This window comes from Seriola aureovittata, chromosome 19, assembly GCF_021018895.1.
Source record: "Seriola aureovittata isolate HTS-2021-v1 ecotype China chromosome 19, ASM2101889v1, whole genome shotgun sequence".
Taxonomy (NCBI): domain Eukaryota; kingdom Metazoa; phylum Chordata; class Actinopteri; order Carangiformes; family Carangidae; genus Seriola; species Seriola aureovittata.
In genome coordinates this window covers 18,866,597-18,887,129 of record NC_079382.1, presented here as the reverse complement: position 1 = coordinate 18,887,129, position 20,533 = coordinate 18,866,597, and the positions used below count along the sequence as shown (strand labels likewise).

Here is a 20,533-nt window from a genome sequence, read left to right as displayed (position 1 = left end):
CTCGTCTGTAAGGTGAACAGGTTTCCCATCAGTCAGATAAATGGGGCGGTGGGGGAACACGGCATCTTTGCACCCACACTAGCACATTGTAGATGTACAGCATGATCTTGGCTCCATTATGTTACTTAACTGGCTGTGATCAGTCTGAAGATAAGACCACGAATCACTCAAGTTTTGCACTAACCCCCTGACAAGCTAGAAACTGCCGCTACTATCCATGAAACAAGAGGCCGCAAACTCTCACAACCCACGGCTGACTCATATCAGTTGTATCAAAGGCTACAGCTCGTCTCTGCATCACATTTCTCAGCTCAAGGCAAGTTAGTTTTTTATCTGTGGGTTTCATCACGATCATTGTTGAATAAACAAAATACTGAAATCCTGTTCCTGTTACTATGAGCCTCTCCAGTCTCAAAAATGTTAAGTACACTGCAAAGCACCAGCTGCAGTTGCTCGTAAGCGTTGGTATCAAATCCTCAGGAGAAGTTTGAGAAACTTGCATCTTAATCTGAACAAAAACCTACATGTAACATGATGAAGCTTTACAGGTGAAAATGTAGCGTTTTTACAATGCTTTATGCTAAGCTAGGCTAACCAGCTACCGACTGTGTCTTCCTTTCCTTCCTTTCATCGGATAGATACTGTAAATAACTTGGCAGGAAAGTGAATAACAGTTTGCATATTTCCCAAAATATCAAAACTATTGCTAAACAAAAGAGCTCAAATTTCCAAGCTGGGATGAGTAGAGATAACTACTAAAGTAAATGTCAGGGTGCGCCTCTTCATCAGGTAAGAGTTAGGGTGAAAGTTAGATTCAGGTTCAGGGGGGAAGGTTAAAGGGAAACATCAACAGGGAAACAGACTTCACTTCTCCCAGAGTCTGCAGGGGGAAACTACATGTCTACCTTGGCATCCATCCATCCTTTGTTTTATGTTTTCAACTTTTTATTTTTTGACATACGCAACAAACAAACACACAACAACAATATACCACCACCACCACCCCAACCCTGGCAGCAAATCAATCGTATTACAGTTGGCTTTAGATCAATATAGGAAAGGAAATAAAGAAATGCAAGGGTAGCTGCATGATATTACCACATAACAACAGTCATATAGGATCTATGAACACAGAAGCTCTTTCAGTTTGCCAGTAAAGGACACCCAGGCACTCTACATGAATGCTATATCCACAATTCTGGGACAGAGAATGGGGAGGTTTCAAATGGACGGCCAACATGTTCTTTGCTGCTGTCAAAACAATTAAATGTCCATGCCTCACATTAGTGAGAGACTTAAAGAGCCGGTACCATTCGATAAGAGCAACTTAGGACAACATGAAATTTTAATACCAAGTAGATCAGACAGGGTTGTAGATACCACGAGGCCTCCTCTCAGTTGGACGTGCCCCGAAAACCTCCAATGGAAGGTGAAAACAACACGGCAGAGTTAAATGTTTTCAGATGCAACTGTTTGCATTTAACTGTCCTACATCTCTCCTGCGTTAAGTCATCATTTTCTTATCTTTTCATAACGACAGTAATATTTGTTGTGGCACCAAGAATCAATAAAAACAGTACATGTGTCAAAAGAACTGTCAATGAATCGGAAGCGTGTCAAAACGTTATCATAGTGATCGATTGAGGTTTACAGCTAAACCAACGCAACACTGATAACTGATGTTTGATCCTCCCATGCATTTCCCACAAGTGGAGCTTTACAATGAGTATTGTTTGGTGGTTTAGTGTCGTTTATTTTTTTGCACGCAAGGCAGCAGCTGAGGCAAGGTGTCTTCTTTGCCTGATACTGTGACCATGTAGCCGTTTCTTTCTTACATCCTTATGTTCCTATTTTCATCTACGATCAGCTTGGTGTCTCTCTCATCCTTCTGTACCAAATTACTCATAAATAAATAAATCGGCAGCAATTCATTTCTTTCATCTTATTTTGTCTTCAAGTTCATCGCAGGACATTTGGTATTCTCTGTCTTGAGCTTTGTTTTCTTCCGGCCCTTTTATTTGTTAAATTATGCAACATTATAATTTTGTCCTGTGATTGATCTTTAATGAGTTAGTTGTAAAGTCCTCTGAGCAATGCTTGTGATGAGAGACTATATAAATAAATTACCTTGAACCTGTCACTTGGTACCGAGTCAAACATCACCTCAGGGAAATAAGGCAGCAGACTTTTTTGTAACAGGCTGTAAAGCTGCCTGAGAACTAAAGCCTGCTGCTTTGTTACTGTTGGGGTGCTTCACTGGGAATTAATGGGAACAGAAGAAGAGCCATTTGGCAAAGAATATGGAAACAGTATAAAGAAAGAACTAATGCACCTTTTTTTTTTTTTTTACTCACTTCATGTTGCATTCAGTAAAAACCTGAAACTGAGAGTGATTTCTCATATGGTCGCAATGATGATACAGTGTCCAAGTGTCTAGTGTCTACTTTTAGGTGATACATTATTCACACATCTTTAATTATAGAAAGAAATAGTTTGACATTTTGGCAAATATCCTACAATTATTTGCTTTCTCATTCATGTCTGTTCTGTAAATACGAAACAACCTCCAGCAGCCAGTTAGCTTAGCTTGGCTCTGTGCAAAGGTTGCAAAATCTGCCTATCAGCTCCTCCTAAAGCTGGTTATGTTAACATATTATACCTCGTTTGTTTAAATCATAAGAAACTAAAGTGCAAAAAGGACATGTCGTGGTTTTAGAAGGGGTTATTCGCCAAACTATATGTCTTGGCTGAGTGCAGTAATTTCCTTGAGTAACATTTGGACGCTAAGCTAATCTAACCAGGTTTTATCCTATAGATGTGGAAGTGGTATCAATTTTCTCCTCCATCTCTCAGTAAGGAAGCAGACAGCTGTATTCCTACAATGTTGAACTATTCCTTTAAAGTTTGCAGATGTATAATTAAAAGGAATAAGCACAGTAACAAAAACTAACATGGAAAAGCATTTTTAAGATTCATTTCGCAATTCCAATTTTAATTATTAATTCATAATTTAAAGACAAAAAGAGGAAACAGAATTAAATAATACTGAATAAACATTCAGCATGTTTTTAAACTTTGGGTTTTTAATGCATGATTTAATAAATAAATGAAATTTTTATTATAATAAAACAATGTAAAAGCAGATAATCATTATGGCACACTCAAGCTTCCACAGTGCTGACTGCAAAACTGCAATATCATAGTGTTTGTTTTCCAGAGATGCTGCTCATGTTCATTGCTTTACTGTTATTATTACAAGCTTTAACTAAAGGCATTTAATTTCTACATTGTGTTCAGCTATTACGGTCATTCATCATCATTTTTTGTGCATTGCTTTGCTTAAATTTTGTCTGTGAGGAACATATTGTAGTGCATTTCATTTTGCAGGGTTGATGGTGTGAAACTGCATCCAGTTCTCAAACCATCTCTCGTTACATCACATCCAGTACAGCTGTGCTCCAGTTAGTAGTCTCCTTACTCATATGATACATAAGGAGAGAAAGATGTTATCACGTGGTTATGCTGATTTATTACCAGAACCCCCGTCAGCATTTCCTTGACCTAAATTGTTTAGAGTGGGTTGGCAGCGAAAAGGCGCAGTTACTATAATGTTTTTTATGTGACTGCGATAAAGAAAACACAAAGTCTATGTTGAGTCTATGTTGGTTTCTTAATGGGATAACGTAACAAAATTATGCTAATATTTTCTCATACTTTAGTGTTGCTCTCTGAAGTAAATTTTTCTGCTTCCAGCTTTAGATCTCACTTGCAGGCTTATTTTAAAATGAAATCTTAGCCAGATCACAAAATTAACGACTTGTTTTACTTGGGTTTGGGTTGACAAAGTCTCCTCTGGTTTGATTTGGATACTGAAAGAAAACTTTCCAGCTTAATTTGCAGTTTTTCACAACACTGCTTTTTCCTTTAAGCTCAAAAACTTATTTTTTTGCTATTAAAGTGAGAAGCAGTGCAGGCGTTTTCACAGCCACATCAAAAAGGTCTATAGGTGAAGGAACGTTTTCACAGGATGCAACAGGTCAGAAAAACGAAGGTGTCGCTTGGCTCATCACACATTTAAAAATTCAAGTGGAAATAATTTTTTCTAGTGCTGTGACTTGATAGTGAAAGGTCAAAACTTGTTTAAGTGGAAAAAGCCTGAGACTTTGAACATTAAAGAGAAAGTAAAAGCTGTTGGTCTGACGGTCTTATCAAGTCCTCTGTATGTTTGAGATGCATGTTGCCATGTACTGTAATGACAATAGGACATACGCATACAAATGTAGAGAATGAAAAGTGATGGAGGTCTTAGATGGACAAAGAAAAAAAATTCCATCCGTTTATCTTGTTGAAAATCAACATGTGTATCTTTAAAATCAGCGACAGTCATAGCGGAAATGCACTGCACACACCAACACAGTCTGCCTGCATATAAACACAGAGAGCATGCAGACACAACACGACAGCAGATCAGCTCTTCACAGTTGAAGTTGAGCTCTGAAAGCGAGACGACACAATCATGCTGCTGGTGAGTTGGACTGCTCGGCTTCTCTTTATCTCTTATCGACGGTCATACGAAGGGTCATTTAATGTTTATACGACATAACGTAAACTGTTTAATAGGATGGGCTCACACTGTAGGAAAAGTTTTGACTCTCGGTTACAGATTTCATACTGCAGGTTTTAATATTGTGAAGCAAATGAGAGATATCTGAGACTTTACTTTTCTGTCATTCAGAGTGTTCAAAAATTAATAATACCATCCAAGCATTCACATATTGATTAATTGATTACTTGGAAATCAAGCAAAGCAAGAACAGACAACAGATACAAAACAAGCTGCAAGTATTTCATGCAGTTTGCTCCTTTCTCCATAATTTTTTTGGGATTTGTCTTTAGCTGCTGTTTCATGTCATTACTGATAAAACACTTATAATGAACCTGGCCTGCTTGTTGTCTTGTATTTAGTTGTTGAGAGCTGTCTTGGTGCTGGGCCTGGCTGCATCGGTGCACACCACCAGAAAACGCCATGCCATCTCAGTGAAGTTGGAGAAAGGAACTGGAACGAAGGAAAAGGTAGTGAGACTTGTGCTGGATCCCTCGGTGCAGCCTCAGATCGTCAGCATGTCTGCCTTATCCATCGCCAACATGTCTCTGTCGCCGTGGACGTACAGGTGAAGTCTGAGGGGCCCTTCATGTCATTTTTCATTCATTGCTTTGTATGGTTTGTGCTAAAACATGTGTTTGTCCTCTCTCCTTGCCTCTCCAGAGACTCCTATGATGCATCTCGGTGGCCCCAGAGGATCTCCCATGCTCAGTGCCAGACCTCTGGCTGTCTGAGCCTTCAGGGAGAAGGTGAGGATTCTTCACTGGACGCTCAACCCATCTACTACCAGGTCCTGGTCCTCCACAGGTGAGCCATTGCAGTCTAAAGCTGCTCCCGATGCTTTCTTTTTTGTTTTGGTTGCTGGTTTTGTTTCTACTGCTACAATCATTCTTGTGTGCACGTTTAAAAAAATAAATTAAGTTCACATTGTTGACCTTAATTAAACACTTAAATGCAATTTAGTGAGCATTTTTCTCTCTTAATCTGATGCATTTCCTGTGGAAAAAAGCTGCTCGGGTGGGACATAATCAGAGCAGGAAGTGTAAACCAATGGTATATCAATTTTGATACACATACAATACAAGAACTGAGTGAATGTGATTTATCTGGTATGAGTAAATTAACATTATGGCGTGTAAAACTGATAAATTATGTCATTTCATTTTTTGAGTATTAACATTGAGAGACACAGTGACTTCATTTAATTTCTTTGTGTTTCATCCCTTTCCGTGTTCGCAACCGGTGCAATCAAATTCAACAAAATATGATACTGTAGTCTAATAATCTGATAAACATCATCCATGTACATGCAGCTGTGAATTATTTTTCCATCCCACTACAGAGTCCCAAGGCAAAGGCAAAATAACAAAGGAGGGAGGAAAGGAAAGAAGTACGAATACAGACTGGGGATGGAGGTGATCACAGTGGGCTGTACCTGCGTGCGGCCCAGTGTCGTACCACAGTAGTAAGACACAGGAGGCCTCTGACGTTAGCGATTCTTTCAGCGTGCTGTAACTGTTGCTTTCACCAGGTTCTAACTTAAAACAATCAATATGTAATCACACAATGTTGTAAGTTATAACTGATTCAAACTGTGTAATGTGAAAGAGCCTTTTTTTTTTTTTATTTATTAGTGCTAGCATCTTCCTGGCTTGCTATGTGTTAGCCGTTAGCTTGCAAACTGCAGTAGCTAGTGCAAGTTGTCCCTATGTCACAAAGCCTCTAATTTCATGAATATTACTGTGCTACCTGCCACAATGTGACCGGGCAGTCAACATGTCAGCCATAAGAGCTTGATACACTGATAGTATCCTTTCTTTCTGCCCCCCAGTGGTGAAAAATTACATATTGCAGCTTTAATCCAGCAGACAACTCAGTCTTGAAAGGGGTGTAGTTGAAACTATTTTTGTTTGTGTGTGTGTGTGTGTGTGTGTGTGTGTGTGTGTGTGTGTGCGTGTGTGTGTGTGTGTGTGTGTGTGTGTGTTTAAAAAAAAAAAAATGTTGTCTTATTTTATTTCTCTAAGGTTTCGTGGCTATTTTAACTCACATTTTATAATAACCATATTCTTATTCTATTGTAAAGAATATCGAAATGCTTTATTAAACTTTTTTTACACCAACTTTGATGTCCGCTTTGAAAAATTATTTAGCAAAATTAACATTTAACTATTAATGTCCCCCAACCCACATCACCAATGAAAATTACACTTGTGTATAAATATGGATGTAGCCTCCGTGACGTCACCGATAGATATCTGAAGAGTTGTTTTGAGGAATAGTGAGATGCTCCATCGTCGCCATCTTGGCAGCGCCTGACTCCGACTAACTCCTGACAATGGACAAAGAGGATGGGCGTGTGTGGAGCTGAGACTTCAGTGAATGTCGGTTTTATAGCAAGCATATGCTCGCCTACCTCTCACTCAAAGCGGCACACCCTCAACTATGCATTACTTAGTCTTAATACAATTTAACAGATGAGTTATATGAAAATTCACCCCCAGTACAGTTGTCATGAAGGAAGAAATTAGCTATAGAGACCAAAACTGTTTTTTGTACCAGGCTGTGAATATGTTTATTTCTGCTGTAAAATTGGGCATTTTAACATGGGAGTTGATGGGGGATTGACTCACTGACTTTGGAGCCAGAGGTCATTAGCAGAACTGAAGTTTTAAGCACTTCTGTGTTGGCTTAATTTTCCAGCGTGCAGAAAATATACATATACAGTCAATATACAAAGACAGAAATGATGAGAACAAGAGCAGAGTGCAAGTTCAGTCAAGCTGTTTTTACTGACCATGCCAAATAGATACAATCAACCCAGCCTCAAAGACATACAGCGACACACAGTTACAGCAAGTACAAACCCCGTGTTACGACTCCCCCAAGTTACAGTGCAAATATTTTAGACATTTCAATCAAGTCAGTATGACTCAACAACTCGAGCAAATATTTCATCTTCCTGTTTACTCTTTTAGATTTTAATTCCCTTGAAAACCATAAACTGACAATCAGAGCACACAGTGACACATGCCAAAGCAAACAGAGACTACTGGTTAGCCAGAGAAGCCCCAAACTCATACTGCGAAACCAAATTAGTCCAAGTCCTGAACAACTGTCACTCACTACTTTGCTTCCCTGTGATGTTATTGTCGTTTTTACTGTAAATATCCACTGCCCTTCTTGTATGCATGTGCTTTTGAGTTGTGCTTAATGAAATAAGAGTGCAATCAGTGCTCTAAATCTAAGAGACTCAAATGCATGTCACTGATCTACAACTACACTACAGTTAAAAGTTTCACAAAGAGCCGGAAAATGGCAGAATACAGCAGAGCTTCCTCACTTTTCAAGCTTTTTTAAAAGATTTTTTTATTTTTAAATTTCACTCCCTTAGAGCACCGTAGAAAGAAACAGAAGCCAGATTTCTTCATTTTATATTCATAAGCCATTTAGTGTAAGTTTAGCACACACAGATGTCCCCAGACAGACAGAACAATCCCAGAAATCGTGCAGCAGAGAATTAGCGTGAGAGCGATGAACCCTGGGAAATCTGATTTTATTTTTAATTCAGATGCTTGTGTGTTAAGTGTATTGACTGGTGAGTACTCTGTACATCAAAAACTGAAGAAGCCTCTTGGTTTGGACTCGTTTTGGTTCTGACTGACTAGGGCTTAAACTACATCTGTGTGTCCAGTGTTACTCAAACACATCATACTGTTTTTCATCTTTTACCAGGTAACAATTTAGATTACATCTCCCTTCTTCATAGTTACAGACTCATTGTAAATTGTGTAATCATCTGTGTTGCTGGCAGCATTCAGCGACAATATGCTGATATACAGCAGCACCAACAGTAAGAAAAACACAGCTAAAATATCATGCAGGCAATTATAATAATTTCCTACTCTCTGACTGAGGGAACTCAAGAAATGAGAGAGCTGTAATTTAAATTTTTACCTCCCCCTGCTGTGATACAGCTTTAATTCCTCACCAAACAACAGCAGCTCCTCTTTTGAATATGTTAAATGTTTTTTTGATGCCACACCACCACCCACCCATTTTCCTTTTTTAGAAAAAAAAAAGCAAAAGATTTCTTTTTGAATTTCAACATCAAGAGTAGTGTACAGCTCATTCAGAATCGTTACAGCATACTAACTATGTCAAATATGAAAACTTGCCTTTTCCCTTTGTTCGAGTTGTTTTTGAGTTGTTTTTTTTTTTTCTTTCCTGCACTGTTTTGATTTCCTCTTTTTTTTTTTTTTTTTACCAATTCAAAAACTCCCAGTCCCTCTCTCTCTCTCTCTCTCTTGCTCTTTCTCGGCTCCCTTGCTCCACTCATCTACCGGCAGGCTTCCTCCTTCAGCTCCTTGTTCTTCCTCACTTCTTCTGCGTGTTTGTCCTGCCAGACAAACACAGAAAGAGCAACATCAGAGTCATTAGTATTCGTGAATATGTTTGCATTAATTAGGGAGATGCCAGCAGAACAAGGGAACGGCTCGACGACTCTTCATAAAGATTTGAACAGGGGAATGATACAGAGTGGGGAGAACTAAAAACTCATTTCCACCTCATGTAATATTCATGATTACTGATCAAGCTTGCGAATAATGTTAAAATAGAACAACAATCCTGATTTATAACATTAAAGGCCTGACTACATTCAAAGAAACATTCATTTAAGGTCTCAATAAAGAAGTGCTGGTTAAAAAATGAATAATCTTCTTTCTGAGAGTCGTAAGACAAGATCAATACCACTTTCATGCCAGTATAAAACTAGAGCCAGGAGACGATTAGTCTAGCTTAGCCAGCTAATTTGTTAGTTTTAAGGGAGTTATATGTTAACTATTTCTTGACATATAAGAGCTTTTAAGATTTTTTTGGGCGTTTCTGCTTTTATTTGACAGCAGCAGCGGAGATAGAGACATGAACTGTGGGGAGACAGAGGGAGCAGTTGAACCATCAATATTGTGATTATGTGGTATGTGCCTGAACCAATTTGCTACCATGGTGCCCCATCCTGTAATCTGGTTGTCAAAGTGAGCTAGATGTTAATGTTGATATGAATATTTATTAGGTTTAAATATAGGCGTAGCCCCAGGGCAATTTAAACTCTCCATAAATAACAGTACACCTTAATTTTTTTGTGCAACTCTAGTTGCTAGTAGCTAATTTTCTTTTCATACTCAGAATAAATATGTTGTGGACAGTATTAACATGTTCAGTTCTATATAAACAGTTCTGCCACTTTAAAAAGGTTTAGGTTGTTTGCATTGTACATAGTGAGAAGGTGGCGGTAACAGTACAACTAACACCGTTGGATTTTACCATATGTGGTTGGTTGATTAAGACGCATGTCATTTTTCCTGCATTGTGATTGGCTGGGGGGCGGGACCTAACGAGGTGCAGGGGTAGAGCGAAAAAAAAGTGAGCGAGCGGCGTCTTCGGCGAAGCTAGGTGCTCGGAGGACGAGTGAAGGAGGAAAAGAAAAGTGTTGTAAAACAGGGTCAAAGTGCGGTTTGCTAGTTAACGCACTTTATGCATTAGAGCACAAGCCTGCTTACCTGTGAAAATTGTACTGTGAGAAGTTCAGTAATAGACGCAGTGGCTGATGTCGTGTTATTATTAGCCTTTCTAGCTAACTAGCTAAGTTGGTTGCCACGGAGATATTCTGAACTGAGACAGACTGCAAGTGACTCGGCTAAGGTCTGGAAGTTTCTTTGGATCAATAGAGACAGTCGGTGTCACCAGCCAGCGCTCCAGGTAGCCAAGTGAAGCCTGGTAGCTTCTCTAAGGACGAAGTGGGAGCGGAGAGAGGATTCCCCTGTCAGCCCGCCACGATCAGCCATCAACCAGCCACGGTCAGCCATCAGCCCGCCTGCTCGGCTATTGTGAGTACTGAACAGTTATATTTGTTCGGTTAGAGTGAAGCAACTTCTACATCATTTGGCCACCACGTAACCGAGCATCGATCAGGTCTGCAACGGGGGTTATTTGTTTAATTTTATTTGAAAATTTCTTGCCGGCTTGCGTGTGGGTGAGTGCACCCACAACTTAAAAAGTACATCTAAGGTGAAATACCAAAATTTAAATTTTGTTTATTAAAGGTTGACATATAGAAACTAAACAAGGTTTAAAGGGACAAAAGTTTATTATAGGTTGAAATACAGAAGCCAAACAAAGTTAAAGGGATAAAGTACAATTTATAGGTGTAAATACAAAGTTAATTTTAAAAAGGTCAGTAGACTGCATATGCTGGGTTACAGTTATAAATAGCGTTTTTCATTTTGTGGTAACCTTTTTTTTTCTGTATTATTTTTTCTATAACTTTTTTGTTATATTCCTGAAATGATTATTTCCCTTTGAATATAATAAATCCTAACCTAAATTTGGGGAATATAGTAATAATTGTTTGTGATTTCTTTTAAATATGGATAACCTTGTTAAGCCATAGCAATAAAGAAGAAAATAGCTATTGATAATTAATAATAAAGCACACTCTATTTTTGACATTTTTACATTTTAACACTGTATTTAATTAAGTGATAAGGCACTGCTAATCTAACTAATCATCTTAATACAGTAAAAGTAGAAAAGCCAGCCATTGTCCTAAAAGCTAGCCCACTAATGCATTTGTCCGTCTCTACTGGTCATGTGACCCTCACTTTGCAGGTCCTAGCAGTGCATAGGAGAGAGCCGAGCTAGATGTTTGAATTTCTTCCACATGTGGTAAGCCTAGTTCCACTGTGGTAAGCCTAGACAAATCCACTGCTCTCCTGAGAGACTATTTTCAAAAGCTGACCTTTTAGACATCTGATCTTTTTCTATTTTAAAATCCATTGTCATTTGTTCAGTTCTTCATGTGAGTAAGGAATACCAAAGGACACAATGGACTCAGAAATGAATGGAACATTTCCAGTAATTGTTTTTGTGCATTAGAGATTGTTTCTTCAAATGTGACACCCTGAGTTTGCGAACACTGTAGCTGTCAATAGGCTCTTTTAATATTGGGAGATAATGATATGAAGACAGTACCTTCTCCTGCAGCCTCTCCAGCATGGCTGCCAGCAGGGCCTCCCTGTTCTCCTTGTTGGCCTCCATCTTCTGCTCCAGCTTCTCCTTGGCGTTCTTGATGAAGTTGTTGTTCTCCTCAAAGGCCTTCTGGATCACCTCGCGCTCATGCTCCCTCTTCTCGGCCAGGTGCTTCAGCAGCTCGGCTTCCTGGCACTAGAGGGAGATAGAAAGACTGAACAGTTGAATTTCACCTTTACAAAATACTCAAACTACAAATTGCTAAAAGGACACCCGAGCCTTGGACTTAAATGATGAAGGCTTTGTATCTGCAGCTTGCAGAGATCACACCCACTCGATGACACACCAAAATAACAGAGGGTTATGTTTGGCGTTAGAGTTTCTGTGTCTGTGAGTGGGTTCGTCTACAGCTGAGTCTGCGACCTGGAGAAGTCATTGACTGCCGAGATTAAAAAGCAATGTCAAATGTATGTTGGCATGTAAAGGAAATCCAGTTCTCCTTCTCTGAAAGACAAAGAAGATGCAGCGTGCGTCTGTACAGTTATGTTGTTGTTTACTTTGCCATGGGCATGTGCCAAGATTCACAGTAGATGTGCTCACCGCTTCAGGAAATAGACAGTAATTTAAATTACTGCTGACTATTTTTTGATTGTGTCTCTGCGCAATGCAAGAAAAAGTTCATACTAATTTAAGTTCCCATGACTGCATTTGATGTTGCAGGTGTCCTGTGACTATTCTTCTGTAAAGCGCACTCTCTAAACTCAGCTATATTTTCTCTCCCTTCACCTTTCCCCTCTCTCCTCCTTCCCCATCTTCTTTCCCTGATGAATACGAGCCATTGTGTGTGTGTCCTTGGGTGATTGCCCTTTTACTTTCATGTACCTGTTTTCATCATTTCATCTTCCCTCTGCTCATGTTTCCTCCCTACCTGTCCATCCACTCCATCACTCCCTCTTTCCTTTTATCCATTTCCACCCTATTTCTCGCCAATAAATCATGCTTCTCACAAAAAGTGTTGACAGATGTTTGACGATGCCTGAATGAGCAACAAATAGCTAGAGTTACTGATAAAGGTGAGGGCACGTCTAGTTTGGGTTATGATGCACAAATCTTCCACTTCCACTCCCCTCACCTTTCGCCTCTCCTCGGCCGCCTCCAGTTTCTTCTGGATTTCCTCCAGGGACGGATCGCGGCGCTGCGGCATGGAGGTGTTGAGCTCTGGCACGCCATCAAAGGACGGCGGCTTGAGGATGACCTCGAAGGCTTGGCCCGATGCCCGCTTATTCAGCTCAATCACCTCCACGTCTTTGATGACGCACCATCCCAGATCCACCGCATCTGTGGTGTTGATTTATGGCCACGTTTAGATTTATTTACTTGGAATTTTTCATAAAGTGAAGCACACATCATCAGCATGTTATATTTGCTGCATCTAGTGGTTTGTTGTTTACAGTCTGGTCTGTTTTAGTGTAACAAATTCCTACATTTCCCAGAATGACTTGTGCAAAACAGATATATATTTTTTTTACCTTCTGCCTTGTACGTGGGTTTATCTACCGTCTGTGGATTCAAGCAGGCGCAGAACAGAGACACCAGGGGGAGCTCTTTGACCTTCTCTTTGTAGGCTGAGGACACAGACACACACACACACACACACACACACACACACACACTTGTGCCATCATGCTTGACATCGTTGACTGAAATTGAATGATGAACAAGCATCCAAGGACTGATGATGCAATTCTCCTCTTCACTGACAGTGACTAGTCATTCTCATTGTATCAGTCACAATAATGGCAAGATACATGACTATTGTTATCATCCCAATCATTAGCAGAACATACAGCAGGGCTGTGAGGAGTTTCTGCCGTGGCTGCTTTTACCTGCCAGAGTCATCTTCTCACTGCGTATGTAGCTCTCCAGGGATGCTGAAGATCCTTCTCACTGTCACAGACAGACATGCAGAGACAGAGAGAGACACAGGGGAAGGAGTGAATGAAGCAGATTCAAAGGTCACATAATGAATCTGAGAAGCGGGGAGAACTAACAAGACCAGAAAACTGCTGCGCACTTGTGTAAGCTCCTCCCATTAAGGTTTAATTCAACCAATGAGAGAGCAGAGCTGCATCACATAATGCATTTGGGCTAAAATAGAGGGTAATTCTTCTCAAGGATAATGTGTCACTTTGAATACCCTGAAGAACTGGGGAAATCAAACCAGGCAAGTAAACAAGAATGAATAATGAAAAAGAGATAATCAGCATTTTGACCCAAGATCCTCATCATCCTGTTCCCATGTGAACAAAAATCGACTGTCCCTCCTTTAATATGAGATATTAAGTAAACACAAGCTTTTTACAACTGCTTCAGAGGAAAATTGCATTCTTGTTTACACTAAACATTGATGTATATCACTGATCTATGTCCACTCTTACATCTACTACACACAAGATACCTCCTACTTCAGTGGACACGTTTCCAAAATTAGCAGGAAGTTTAACAGAATTTAAAAGACATCTGCAAAAGAAAAGTGAGTTAATGAATGTTTCCACCTGCTACTGTCATGTGAATATTACAAATTAGTTCTTCAGGATAAACGGTTGGTTGCACTGATTCTCCAGTCAGCTTCAATTAAAACATTGTAGAAGGAGAGTGTGCAGGAAGATAATGTTATTAAAAGAGTACCAGTCAAACCTCAAACCAAACAATGTGGAAACTATTATCTATGCATCTATCACCGCTTTTTTTCTTTTGCTGATGCACCAATTATTGCTGTTTCCATGTATGTTATGGATGGAGACAGTTACTGTAAATGAGAGCTGTTTTAAGTTTCCACATCACACTTGTGCAAAATCCATAGTGGACCATGATAGGGAACCAGTCTAGCTGTAATGTCACAAAAATACTGCTTGTATGGACCTTAAATTCAGATTTAAACTCAGATTTAAGGTGAGAAACGTCCCCTCTTCAGCAAATGCATGTGAAAACAACCTTCTAGTGTCAAACTGAGCATCTATGTTATTCTGCACTGTGAAACTCAAATATCCAGGTGTTGTAACGATAAGCAAAACATGTTTTTGGATTGGGGGGGGGGTCTTTAAACTTTTTGTTTTTTTACCCAGCCCTGTTTGTTGCAATGAATCACAGCCGTGACACATGTGGGAGAAGCAGTTGTAAACTCTGAGAAGATACAGAAGAGGAAGGGAAGGTATAAATAGCAAAGTGAGGCATCAACAACAGCCTGTTTCACCACCTGCTGAAAATGTACCTCAAACCTTTAAACAGCGCAGCAGTATGTTGGGATTAGAGCAGAGATGTCTCTGATACTCCATTAGTGGCCTGTTAATCACAACAAAGACGACTGCCTGCTTCACAGAGAGTAAATGGAATTCAACATCATTAGATTTTGAATTAATTCAAAGACTGAATTGAAGTGCAGCGATCTGCACTGAGATACAGAAGCAGCAGAGAAGCACATCTCTCCAGACCTTTCCACCACCTGCTATCACTCTGTCCGTCTGTCTGTCAGATGGTCTCAAGCTTTGCTATAGATAAACTGAACCACAGTGATTTCCCTAACTCTTTATCTCCTATTATAGTTCAACGAATAAGTCTTGTACTATAACAAAAAATCTTTTTTATCAAGTTAATAGAAATGGGCAGAGCTTCCCGCATCATTGCTACCCGCAGTTAATCACATCAACAAATACTCAGAGGTCTTTAATACTTGAACACTTGCTGTCAGCTAAATGGATAATTTTATCATGTGGGAAACCAGCAGTGCCCTGCGCACTTGTTGACCTCTTCACAGCCCAGTGCACACACTAATTAAGTTTGCTTTAATTCTCTATATGCACTCTTATCATGTGGACACCCACTAGAATCCAGCTCAAAGTGTTGAAGAAAACAGCAAAGGAACACTCGAACCTCATTAAAACCCACCACAGGCTGGGATGTACCAAAATTTCCTAATGTGTGCCTAATTTAATCATCAGACATCTGTGAGCACAGATTCCACACAGGTGACCATCCAAACAGTTACAGTCCAGCCGTGAGACTAAAGGTCGAACGCTGAAGGAGGCTGGAGTGAAGGTCTGGAGGGCACTCATTGAATTGAATTACCACAAATATTAAATAGCTCCTCCAACCAGAGCAACCATGACATCTTTCCAGATTCAACGTGCAAAATAGATTAGCTATGGTTATTGCTGTAATAGTTTAACATTTTGGGAAATATGCTTATTTGCTTCCTGGGAAGTTCAGTGGTGTAACTTCTTGCTGACGAATGCATCAACCAAAAAGCAAATAGTTGTTTTTACAGTTTTGTTTGTGGACAGATGAGATACAACATGCTAATTATTTAGCTTTTTAGCTGTTTCCCCTTGCTTCCTGTTTTTATGCTAAACTAGCTACACTATCTGAAAGAAAAGTAATTATGTTTGTTGTCGCTAACAGCATCAGTAAAGCTAGCAAGCATCTATCTATCTATCTATCTATCTATCTATCTATCTATCTATCTATCTATCTATCTATCTATCTATCTTTTTCATGCCTGTCATCATGTGAAATGCCTGAAGAGTAGTGAGCTCCACAGAGTGCGAGAAATGTACTAATGAGCCAACCTATGTCACAGAGAAGGAGTCTGTCTCATTAAAGGGTAGAGCACATGCTCACCTGAGCACCCTGACATGGTTCCCAGAGGGACTGTCACACAGGGAGCCGTACGTGCACATACATAGACACATGCAACGTACGTGTAGAGATACCACAAATTACCCACTTGTGTATCAGCATACACACATTCATCAGGCAGTAACACACACACACACACACACACAGGGCTGCTTTTCATCTTATGAAACCGCCCAGGTTGCAGATCAATGCACTGCTTCCTGCAGGAGTAGGAGTGCTCCATTTCTTGTTTGTCAATAAAACGAGAGAGAGAGAGAGAGAGAGAGTAGCTTGTGAAGGTCTCAGCGCTCACAGGGAACATTTGGGTCATGTTGACGGGAAATCTTGCTGAGGGTCAATTCAGTTCAGTCTCTCATGTCTGCTGAAGGTAATATTTCTCCTGTGAGCTCTCTAGATGTAGTTAATTCATAATGACATGATGGTTTTCAGATAAGAGAAGAATTGTCTGAGAAAATAAAAAGCATAGTGGAACAATTTCTCATCTTATTGTGCCACATTTTTTTGGGAAACACATTAATTGACTTTCTTGTTGAGAGTGAGATGAGAATACTGACACCACACTATGTTAAATCTGTGGCTACATCTAGTAGCTGGTTAGCTTAGCTTAGCATAAAGATTGGAAACATCAGGAAACAGTTAGCCTGGCTCAGTCCAAAGGTACCAAAATCCACCTACCAACACCTCTAAAGCTCACTGATTAACACATGATATCTTGTTTGTTTAATCCGTGCAAAAATCAAAGTCTAAAAAAAGCTGTTTTATTGTTGTTTATGTACTGGACTAATTCTTGGCTGAGGCTAGTTGCCAGGCGACCAGCTGAGACTTCAGGAAGTTACTGTTCGTGGCCAAGAAATAGCTTGGAATCACTCCCTGTTTACCATATAGTACTGTACATTTACTGCCTGCCATTTTATTTTAGTGTCTGAATTCCTTGTGCACATGTATCCGCTATATAGGGCCTCAAAAATGACACAAAATGATGATGAGTAGCAATTAAGTGTCTGAAATCTCAATTCACTTCTCACTATGGTGTCTGTTATATGCGGAGAAAAGGAATCAGTGAAGAAGGGATTGATTTCAGAAACATAATCTGGCACATACCCTGTAAAAAGACAAATTGTTTTTATACATCCAGTTTTATATGAATTACTCTAAATTAAAGATATACTTTGTTAATTAGTGAATTTAGAGGTATTGGTGGGTAGATATTGGACACGTTTCCAGTCCTTGTGCTGAGCCAAGCCAACTGGGTAGTGGCTGTAGCAAACTGAAGGTATAATTTCTTGACATCTATCTGAAAATCAATCTGTCTGCTTAGTCAGCAAAAGTCTCATAGAACCATAAATAAAACTTTTATATTGTTCCATACTTCCAGTAGTTTTTCTTTCAGCAGTGGCAGCAGCCATTTTGCTTGAGCAGATATCAAATTTTTTTTAAAAGTCTCTTTCATTTTGCACATTCAATACAGAGCAATGATACCTTCAATGTCCTGGATGAACCATAAGTTTTTTCTTATTAACTTAATGCAGTATTTAAAGTAGCCTACCACATATATGTATTTTTCTTTTATTCTTGCATGAAAAATAAACTAAACATTATGAATGTAATATCATATTTACATGAATCCACAAACACCATCTAATGACACTTCTGATTTTTGTGTTTAATATTTAGATTTCTCGTAGGAGAAGTGTTTGTAACGTACTCCAACAAAAGTTAATATACGGCCTACGTTTTTCTCTTTCTTCTCTGACCTAATACCTGAACTTAAAATTACAGTAAACACACACTGTAATGAATCTGTAATATTGTAGAGCTATAGATTAAACTGATATTATTCCAAAGACACTTTGCTGGTTCGCATTGGTCCTTATACCATGTCTCTCTCTTACTCTCTTTTGTCATACACACACACACACACACCTTTTTTCCACATAAACACATACACAGTCCCTCATCTACCTCTCCCACTCCCTCCCTCCCTCCCTCCCAAAAGATCAAGCGTAGCTGGTCAAGTTGTGCACACACAAAGCTGCATCTGCACATAGGGAGGACCAATAATAAATTACACACATTACACATCATACACTGTTTGTGGGTACACCGAGTTCTCTCCCCTCCTTCATTCTCCTGTCAGCAGGAACCACCGCATCATCACTATCCTCACCCTCGCCCCATTACACCCTACTCACACACTCAACCACACATACACACACACATGCAGGCATCGTTTTGTTATGAAATAAATCTTAACCTTCGGATCCCTTAGTGACACAAGGGAAAGGCAGATGTGTGTTTTGTGATGCGAGCGCTGCAGACTTACCCCCCTCTGTCCCTTCTCTGCTGCTGATGGTGGACCGGTGGCTACGGTTACCCCTGTCTGGCTGCACAGATACAGGCGCCGGGCAACAGCATCAGCAACAGCATCAATGCTGCCTCCATGACATCATCTTGAAGATGTCCTATTGGTCTGAGATACTGCCAGCATCCAAGCCTCCCAGCCAATGGGAGAGCAGAGGGAGGATGGGGGGTGGGTCATCAGCTCTTTGTGTTGTACTGCAGGGTGGGTGGTAGAATCACTGTTTTATTATATGGCGCAGCAGTGTGTGATTATGTGTGTGAAAGTGTGTGTATGTATATTATATGTGGGAGGGAGTTGAGTGAAGTAGTGTGAGAAATTGGTAAAGATTGGTTGTGTATATGTGTGTGTGTGTGTATGTCAGCAGGGAGCCCTGCTAGGAAGCACGCAAAACACTAAATTATTTAGATCCAAACTGTAAATATAAGAAGTAGGAACCTTTTCCAGTGTGAAGCACATGCACTTTATTTTACCAAATATTTGTTATTGCTACCACTTTTAAGAGCTACAAACACTGGTACCTCTGCTACTGAGCTTCTTCATCTTACTCCAACTATTAAAAACCCTTTGTTCACATTCAATACTTCAACATATTTAACCTCAGTCTATTCTAATTCCAGTTCAGATGTTCCTGTTTTTAATCTATGAACGATGCTAAAAACAAAGCTGACTGGTCAAGTTCATTAATAATTTATAATTAATTGAAGTCATTAATTCATGTTTATAGAGAAAAAAAGGCAAAGCATCCTCTGCCTCCAGTTCTCAAATATGATTTTCTCAGTTGCTTATTTTGTGCTTTGAACATCTTTGGGTTTTGGGCAGTTGATTGGACAAAACAAACTCATGTAGACTAAAAAAGTGATGAGTTAATTGAAAAAATAATGGAAACATTAATCAATTATGATAATCATTTTTTTATCATTTTCAGTTAGTTGTTTACAGTGGATGTTTTTTTTTTTTTTAGCTATAATCATGGTGACTGTTAACAAAATGCTTCTCATATTTCAGTTTTATGCTGAATACCTCTTTGTTGTAAGAGGTACAGTCACACTGGAGTTGGTTTGTTAAGGTTCATGTGTTCTTTATTAGCAAAGAGGATTTCATTTAACGATGCTAACGTTTACATTAAACCAAATTTATTTATACATTTATACATTTATATCTACAGCAGTGTTGCACAAGTCTTTTGAAACATGTAATCAATTCCTCATCACATATTACTCACTGAAAACTGTGTTAGCCTGCTTTACTAATTACTCAGTGACAAGAGTAATTATCATTACACCATGTCACATATTCTTATACATGTGTGTATTTAATATGTGTATAAATAGACAAAAGACATTATGGAGAAACAAACATCCAGTTTGAGAGGAATACTGAGCAGCAAGAGCCAGCTTCATGTTAACCCTGGTGACTGCAGTCCTCACAGTGAAGCTGTGTGTTTCAGACATTCTCCAACACCGACAAACCCAGCACATTCCTGAATGCAGGTTCACCAGCAGCGTTACTCAGCAAACTAAAGCCACACAACATGTAAATAAGACAACTTTGGCCTGTGTGAAACTTCGACTTCATAGATCTGTTGACCAATGGATCAGATTTCATACTCAGCACACCCTCCACCAATACAACCCCCTGTGTTGTTATAAATGATTTTGGTGTGAACGCCTGTTAATGTGATGCTGCTCAACACTGGTCACCTGCGTCTGCGTCTTCTTGTATCAGGAGACCATTTGACTGTTTAAGTCCCCATTTGAAAATCAATTCATCCAGAATATTTCTTTTCCCTGGTGGGTGACTTCCATGACTCAGTTATTACCCTAAGGTCATAGCAGAGGGACTCTGCA

At 39.5% G+C, this 20,533-nt stretch overlaps 2 protein-coding genes across 2 annotated transcripts; one reads left to right on the top strand and one right to left on the bottom strand.

Annotated features, from left to right (window-relative positions):
* Window positions 1–4,322: 4,322 nt before the first annotated feature.
* il17a/f3 (interleukin 17a/f3) lies at window positions 4,323–8,878 on the top strand. Its single transcript, XM_056363243.1, has 4 exons — window positions 4,323–4,525; window positions 4,966–5,171; window positions 5,267–5,410; window positions 5,946–8,878. The coding sequence occupies exons 1-4, from the start codon at window positions 4,517–4,519 to the stop codon at window positions 6,067–6,069; spliced, it is 483 nt and encodes a 160-aa protein (XP_056219218.1). The 5' UTR covers window positions 4,323–4,516; the 3' UTR covers window positions 6,070–8,878.
* On the bottom strand, window positions 7,374–18,771 carry stmn4 (stathmin-like 4). Its single transcript, XM_056363242.1, has 6 exons — window positions 18,648–18,771; window positions 13,516–13,576; window positions 13,159–13,254; window positions 12,762–12,967; window positions 11,633–11,824; window positions 7,374–8,999 (listed from the first exon to the last, which is right to left on the bottom strand). Exons 2-6 carry the CDS (start codon window positions 13,526–13,528, stop codon window positions 8,940–8,942), a joined length of 567 nt encoding a protein of 188 aa, XP_056219217.1. The 5' UTR covers window positions 13,529–13,576; window positions 18,648–18,771; the 3' UTR covers window positions 7,374–8,939.
* Between the last annotated feature and the right edge of the window lie 1,762 nt (window positions 18,772–20,533).

Coding starts and splice junctions, on each gene's coding strand:
- stmn4 (XM_056363242.1), bottom strand. Junction 11,825..12,761: donor CGGCCGAGGAGAGGCGAAAG/GTGAGGGGAGTG, acceptor ATCTCCCTCTAG/TGCCAGGAAGCCGAGCTGCT. Junction 9,000..11,632: donor TGGAGAGGCTGCAGGAGAAG/GTACTGTCTTCA, acceptor TTTGTCTGGCAG/GACAAACACGCAGAAGAAGT.
- il17a/f3 (XM_056363243.1), top strand. Junction 5,172..5,266: donor CTGTCGCCGTGGACGTACAG/GTGAAGTCTGAG, acceptor TTGCCTCTCCAG/AGACTCCTATGATGCATCTC. Junction 5,411..5,945: donor CAGGTCCTGGTCCTCCACAG/GTGAGCCATTGC, acceptor ATCCCACTACAG/AGTCCCAAGGCAAAGGCAAA.